Genomic DNA, 7900 nt, shown 5'->3' on the forward strand with positions numbered 1-7900 from the left:
ATCTGGAAACGTCATTGTGACGTCCACTTAGTTCCTGTTTGCAGCAGCAACCCAGACACACACCTTCCATTAACCGTCTATGCAACACACTGATGCATCGCCTGTACAGCACATCTTTTCAAAGAAGAAGAAGAAAGATCAGCTTGTGATGTGGCTGTCGGGAAATGTAGTTATATTGTCGTAGCCATCGCATTTACTAGTATTGTAGGGTGGTATTGGCTACCCTACAGTTCCCGAGATGTCCTTTAGATTGAAGCGATGGCAAGAGTTGCCGAATGACAAGTGAATTTATCATTTACTGAACGCTGTGTGTTTCTATCGAGAGAAGTAAGTAAAGGAAGTAGCTAAACTAGCTAACGGCATTTAGCTACATAATTGTGCTTTAGGTTTACGGTTAAGACGGAGGTCAAACTTAATGCTGTCACGTTCTGTTGCAGTTAACGTTATCTAGTTTGAAAGAGTTAACGTTAGCACTCATGTGCGTATTGGTGTTTTCTTAACGTGCTTCATGTAGCGTTGGTAGCGAGTTGGTGGTGTAACGAGTTAAGCAATGTGTGTTGGCTAGCTCAGGATTTCAGTAATGTGAATAGTCCTTATCTTACAGTATTTGGGAGTTTAATGGCACAAGGTCATATTAACTTATATAATATTTCACGAGTGAGGAAACGTTTAAATTGAAGTAGCTGACGTTAGCGTTAGTTGTCATCCGGGTCGTCATACAGTGGGCAGACATCGTTGGACTTGACATGAAGTTTAGTTGGATCAGTTTATCAGGTTAGTACCTAGCTACATGTATAGTGTAGCTGAAGGCAAAGCTAAGTCAGTTAAAGTTATATATTTAAAAAAAAATTGTGGCATTTCATAGAGAAAGAAATCTGTAGATGAATTGGTAATTTAAAAATACAGCTGCCCAAACTAGGATTAACGTTAGTTGATTCCTCGGGAACAATTTAAATAACTTGACTTATCATTTATGTCGTTATATTCTTCTCACATATGAATATTTTGGTGTTTTTGTAGTCTTTGTGAAGTCAATATGTTTGGGTTATCAATAGTCTCTGTCCTAACATATATATGTTAGGACATATATATATATATATATATATATATTGTTATATATATATATATGTATATATAATATATGATGTGTATATGTATGTATGTATAAAGTGGATATAAAAAGCCTACACACCCCTTTTAAAATGCCAGGTTTTTGTGATGTCAAATAATTAGAAAAAGATAAATCATGTCAGAACCTTTTCCACTTTTAATGTGACCTATAATGTGAACAGTTCAAATGGAAAAACCTGTCGCATAAGTGTGTACACCTTCTTATAACTGGGGATGTGGCTGTGTTCAGAATGAACAAATCACATCTTAAATCATGTTAAATAGACGTTATTACACACCTGCCATCATTTAAAGTGACTCTGAATAATCACAAATAAAGTTCAGCTGTTCCAGTTTCTCCCCCTGGCATTGTTAAAAGATAACAGTCAGGAGAAGGGTACAAAATAATTTCCAAAGCATTAAATATACCATGGAACACAGTGAAGGCAGTCATCATCAAGTGGAGAAAATATGGCACAAAAGAGACATTACCAAGAACTGGACGTCCCTCCAAAATTGATGAAAAGATGAGAAGAAAACTCCTCAGGGAGGCTTCCAAGAGGCCTACAGCAACATTAAAGGAGCTGCGGGAATTTCTGGAAAGTACTGGTTGTGTGCTACATGTGACAACAATCTCCCGTATTCTTCATATGAATGGGTTTTGGGATAGGGTGGCAAGACAGAAGCCTTTTCTTACAAAGAAAATAATCCAAGCCTGGCTGAAGTTTGCAAAAACAAACATCAAGTCTCCCAAAAGCATGTGGGGAAAATGTGTTATGGTCTGATGAAACCAAGGTTGAACTTTTTGGCCATAATTCCAAAAGATATGTTTTGCGCAAAAACAACACTGCACATCACCCACAGAACACCATAGCCACAGTGAAGCATGGTGGTGGTGGCAGCGTCATGCTTTGGGGCTGTTTTTCTTCAGCTGGAACCGGGGTGGAGTGAATTATGAACAATTCCAAATACCAGGCTATTATGGAAAAAAACCTTCTAGCTTCCATTACAAAGCTAAAGATGAAGAGGAAGTTAACCTTTCAGCATGACAACGACCCAAAGCACACATCCAAATCCACAAAAGCATGGCTTCACCAAAAGAAGATGAAGGTTTTGGAATGTCTCAGCCAGAGCCCAGACCTGAATCCAATTGAACATCTGTGGGGTGATCTTAAGGGGGCTGTGCACAGGAGATGTCCTGCATGCAATAGGACAGATTTGGAGCACTTTTGCAAAGAAGAGTGGACAAATATTGCCACGTCGAGATGTGCCGTGTTAATAGACTCCTACCCAAAAAGACTGAGGGCTGTAATAAAATTAAAAGGTGCTTCAACAAAGTATTAGTTTAAGGGCGTGCACACTTATGCAACCAGGTTATTGTACTTTTTTTTTTTCCTCAAATATTTAGGTTTGTTTTTAAATTAAATTGTTCACGTTATAGGTCACATTTTAAAGGGGAAAAAAGTTCTGATATGTTTGTCAAATTAATTTCTTTCATCACAAAACCTGGCATTTTAACGGGTGTGTAGACTTTTTACATCGTGTGTAAACCGCAATAATCCCGTGTGTAGACAGGAAGACAATGGTCTAATGGTGTAGAGTGCAAAAGGTGCTTGAATAAATAGAGGGATTAATGTAACTGGCTGCTTTGTATACATGAGGTAGGTGGATATGACAGTATATGCACTTTGTATAGCTTTGTATTTGACAGTGATGGTGTTAACATTAATAACTGTGTGACATTATGATAAAAATAAAGTTATTTTAATCTTATTAACCCTAATGCATGTGTAGTTTATTCAGACACGTGTCTGTTTTGCTCACAGCGCAGCCATGAGGAATCTTTGGACCAAAGCAGGTGTTTTAGGTTCAGTGTCAGTGGCTTTCGGTTCACTACTGTGGTCACAAAAGAAGACTAAACCGGACCAGGTTGGTTCCAGTTGCTCATCTGCTGACACAAATCCCAGTTCTCAATATGAACTTAAACTGGTCCAAGTCTTGTTCCGACATGGTGCTCGAACGCCACTGAAGTCAATACCTGATGTGATGGAGGTAAAACGCTTTTTAAATCAACTTGTTTAGTGCTTGTGGGTGTTAAATGTAGCGTGACATCTGTATGTAATAATTCTTTGTCTGGGCACACTTGTCTTGTCAAAGGCCCAGTGGGTGCCAACGCTCTTGGAGCCTCCAGCCCACACCCACATCAACTATGAAGTGACAGATCTTCATGGTGGCCCCAGACCCCCTGCTCCTGTAGAAGACAGCTATCGGAAAAACCTACTGAACGTTAGTATGTGTGCTGTTGAGTGTGGTCAGACAAGAAAAGAGCTAAATGGAAATAAATTCAAGTGCTGTAACTTGTGTAGTTGGTTCCTGGTAAAAGGCTATGCGGGAGAGACTAGCCAATTACGTACAGTACCTTTTAATAGCAGACATTTAGACCTGTAGCAACTGGAAACATGTCATTCAATTCAGGTGTGCTTGTGCAATCTGCCACAGTTTACTTAAGCTGTTTTCACATGAACTCTGGACTATGTCTGAGGAACTGGTCCTGACATAGTCCAGCTTTACACATTGAGCACACAACAGGAGATTGTCCGTGTCACATGCTTTCTCACTTACTGGAAATATTTGATTTAGGGTTGGCACTGGGTAGAGCGTGCAGCAGACAGGACATGACGGAACCTCGTCACAGAGCCAATCAGCATTTGGTCAGAAACAACCAAACCTTTTGCTGTTCCTTGAATTATTCAGACCATTTCTGTTGGCCCTTACCGACAGACGTTCCCGATCTCGTTGTGTCTGCATTTAGATGTTTTCGTTGCTGTTTTCGTGTAATTCACCCTCCTTCTTCACCGTTTTTTTTTTTTTTCTGGTTTTGCACGGAGACTGTATATTTGGATGTTCTTGCCCTTCATAAATGTGAAGCACCATGTGGATTCAGAAGCCTTTTTTCTCTAGTGGCCACTAGGATTCATTACGAAGCCTTGTAGATGATATTAAGCACATTCATTTATTCAACTCCTCACTATAATGCCACTAAACTGTGTACAGAGTTAACCAGTGATATGTTTGCCAGCCAGCGTGTCCATAGAGAGAGTTTCCTGTGCTACTCTGCTAGAGAGGTTTACTGCACTGCATTTAGCAAAGAAACCTGAATCGGACAATATGGGCTCTTGCCATCCTTGAACCACATTCACTCTGGATTCCTGCATGCCATCGCAGGTTATGTTTTTGGCCACATCTGTAAGTAAAAGCTTATCCTGTTTGTGACTTGGCAGGGTGGCACATTCCCTGGTCAGCTGACCACAGTGGGCATGCAGCAGCTGTATGAGCTGGGCAGGAGGCTGAGGAAGAGATACATTGAGGAGATTCCTTTCCTTAGCCCAACCTTTAGCTCACCCGAGGTCTAGTAAGTGTTGCAAATTGTAAAGGGTAGCAAGAACACAAACACTATCCTGCACACTGCAGTTTTGATACATTGTGGTTAAGAGCACACTACAAAACATAGCCTAAATGCTTAACTATTTTGAAGTTTGCATGACCTTTTTTTGTTTTGTTTTTCTTTCTATTTTTAGTGTGCGCTCCACTAACATTGCAAGGACCATTGAATCTGCCAAGTGCCTGGTAGCAGGGCTGTTTGAGCAAAAACAAAAAGGTATGGTAGGAATACACATGTGCATGATGTGTGTTTTATTCTGGATCTCATCAAATCTGTTTTTTTATAATGTTCTGTCCTATTCAAAGAAATTCTGCCTATATTAACAACGGAGGCAGAATCTGAAATCCTGTATCCTAACTACCATGGATGCAAGCTGCTCAAACTCCTTGCCAGGTACGTAGAGTATATTTTCATACCAGGCCTCAAACATCCTGTGCACAAGCTACTTAAAACTGGAATCTAGAATAATGTGTTGTGCAAAGTGATAGCACAGTTGAGATGCCTCTGACAGGTTGTCATGGCGTGTCTGTGTTTTGAGGCTGACACTGTGTGTGTTCTGTGCAGCCACCGCTGGGCAGAGTCGTCCACTCTGCCAGACATTGCAGCAGATCTGCAGAGCATCCAGAGTGCGTTGGGCATTGCTCCTCACCAGCACATTGACTTCATCCTCATTAGGGACGACATGGTTGCCAGAGAGGTGACACTGCCACATCATGATTCACATGACTTTTATTAGGTCTCACCACAAGCTATCAGAATACATATGATTATTATGAAGGCCTGGCTTGTGGCGGCAACCCAGCAAGCTGCTAGTTATGTAAGATGACAGAGTTCATCAAGTTTCTAGAGGTTTTAACAAGCTAAAATAACAGATTCAGCACGGTTTGAGTCTAAACATTGAAAATACTTACTCTTGGCCGTAATTGAATATATCTTAAAATAATTCCTTATTCAGTCAGTGAAAGAAAGTCATTACTGAATGAGTGAGTCATTTTTTTCAATTGTATATCAGACTATTTCAAATAACCATCTTTTACTGTAAATGTGCACACTGGGGCCACCACAAGAGCTGAAACAAGATGAAGGGGTAACGTTTTTGGCCTTTTCTGTATTTGCTGATTGTTTCCCTCTCCCGCCAAAGCCAAATACTAAAGCCCTATCTAACAATCTGGTTGATTATGTTCAGTTACAACTAATTCAGACTAACTGAAGAATTAAATCAGCACATTTCTGAGTCAATACATCTAAAACCCACAAACAGAAAATAAAGATACTGGTATATTTTACTGTCACTGCTTAATATCTACACCCTCTTTACTGTAAGTTAGCCACAATAGAAACTATTTTGGAAAATAACTGAAGGGGAAAAATGGGGAAACAATGATGTCATAATAAAATGACAGCTCTGAAAAGAGGTCTTGCAAGTTCCTTTTTTAGGTTTGTATTGCTCAACAGCAGAGCTGATACTGACTGTGTCAAGTCTCTGCACATTAACAGGTGCACGGCCTGCCCTGTCCATCAGTGCTGGACAGCTGGAGGAATAAAGTGGAACAGAGAGCTGTGGACATGATCTGCCACGTGTATAAACCCAGCAACAGGTTAGACTCAAAGTCAGCAGAAACTTTTCTTTTTTTTTTCTTCTTTTTTTTAAAAGGGGCCACCTTTAAATATTTCCCTTTTTTGACAGGGAGAACTTGCAGCTGTGTGTGGGACCCCTTGTACAGACATTGTTAGCCAACATTGAGGAGAAACTAGGGGGCATCTCATCGGAGCCAAAAAGGTTGGACATCTTTTGTCACCCATTTGTTGCATAAACTTGCTTGTGTTTGGTCCCTAAATGGTTTACTGTTACAATCCTCTCTCTTCTAACAGGAAGTTATTTTTGTACTCTGCACATGACACTACTTTGATACCCTGTCTGATGTCTCTGGGGATTTTTGACATGAGATGGCCACCATATGCTGCCGATATCACTCTGGAGCTGCACCAACACCGGCAGACCAATAGGTCCTTTGTTAAAGTGTCATACGTAGGCGAGGTAGGGGGTGAGAATGTGTCTGTTTAGTTGATAAGTTGTTGCATTTTCTTCACCTTGTTTTTTTACTCCAAGTCGCTTGTCTTTCTGTAGGATCAACTTATACCAGGTTGTAGTGGAGTCTACTGCCCTCTGGAGGAGTTCAAGCAAGTGCTTTCAGCTTACTCCCTGAGCTCTGAACTCTACCACTCACTTTGTAACAGCACAGAGGGCTTGACCCAACCCTGAACAAACCTTCACAACTCAGCACAGTGCTTACACTCCAACAGATACCAGGCATCTTTTCTTTTTTTTTAATCCTCTGTTCTTACTCCATCCAGCCACCATCAACGTGGGAAACTTTCTTCTCCTGGATTACAGCCACCTTTGAAGATCTTTCAGTTTACATCAGACTTTTAATTGAATAATTCCCGAGCTTCTTGTATCCATGGCAGTAAAATGTTTAAATCAGGTAGATTGTTATGGTATATTGACAATTTTAAGTGCAGAATAATTTGTCAACAAACTCCAGAAAGACTCCAGTCTGCCCCTCTCAAGTCATAAATCTTCTGAAGACACAAATTCATAACTCTTTTCTTTTTAAAGTCTAAGCAATTTGCTAAAATAGCTGGATAATAGTTTTAATTTTGAGTAAATTGTGCAAATGTTGGTGACTATTATTTTCAGCTGTATATTGGTAAACACTTGGTGTTCTAGTATGGATTTGCTGCACAAGGACAGTGTACAGTACATATGATTGACTCAATAAACTACAGTGCCCATGTCCATTGCAATGAAGTAACATACTCCTGCATGTGTCTAATAGTTTTAGACAATAGTGCAGGTATATGGCACAGAGGAATAAACTTATCACGGTTGCTTACACAGGTAATACTTGTTTGTAGGATGTTTTTTTTTCTCTTGGGGATTTGTTGAAAAGAAAGTTATCAGCCTTTTCCTTAAAAGTTCAAATCATTGCTGCAATTCATTCTTACACTTAATTATGGATATTTTGAATGTTCACCAATGTGGCACAAATGCCAGTATCTGATTGCTGATGCAATTCTGTCAATTTGGTTGTCTTCACAATCAAATCTCATATTTAATTACTTTATTCCTTTGGGGAATACTAAGCAGTTGATGTACTGTATCTTATGTTGGGGATAAGTTGTGTGTTAGGGACATGTTATAACCATGGTATAAATATGTAGAAATTGAATATTTCTGCTAGTTTGTGTTAAGAGTGAAACAGGCTGCTGTCTTATTGGGATTTCTTGGTACCATCAGACCACAGTATAATGTATTAATGGATACATGCCCATAATTGACTTGTT

The 7900-nt window shown here is 39.8% G+C and overlaps 1 protein-coding gene across 3 annotated transcripts; it reads left to right on the top strand.

The window, feature by feature from the left end:
• Positions 1 to 82: 82 nt before the first annotated feature.
• Positions 83 to 7364, top strand: acp6 (acid phosphatase 6, lysophosphatidic). Of its 3 annotated transcripts, none has more exons than XM_032529298.1 (11): positions 83 to 327; positions 2937 to 3162; positions 3268 to 3396; positions 4392 to 4522; positions 4689 to 4768; positions 4858 to 4945; positions 5117 to 5249; positions 6050 to 6150; positions 6240 to 6332; positions 6425 to 6590; positions 6681 to 7364. In XM_032529298.1, exons 2-11 carry the CDS (start codon positions 2944 to 2946, stop codon positions 6813 to 6815), a joined length of 1275 nt encoding a protein of 424 aa, XP_032385189.1. In that variant the 5' UTR covers positions 83 to 327; positions 2937 to 2943; the 3' UTR covers positions 6816 to 7364. The 3 variants fall into 3 exon arrangements, with proteins under 3 accessions (XP_032385189.1, XP_032385192.1, XP_032385190.1); XM_032529301.1 differs by having other exon boundaries at positions 150 to 327; positions 2942 to 3162; XM_032529299.1 differs by lacking the exon at positions 83 to 327 and adding an exon at positions 364 to 774.
• Positions 7365 to 7900: the final 536 nt, after the last annotated feature.

This window comes from Etheostoma spectabile, chromosome 11, assembly GCF_008692095.1.
Source record: "Etheostoma spectabile isolate EspeVRDwgs_2016 chromosome 11, UIUC_Espe_1.0, whole genome shotgun sequence".
Taxonomy (NCBI): domain Eukaryota; kingdom Metazoa; phylum Chordata; class Actinopteri; order Perciformes; family Percidae; genus Etheostoma; species Etheostoma spectabile.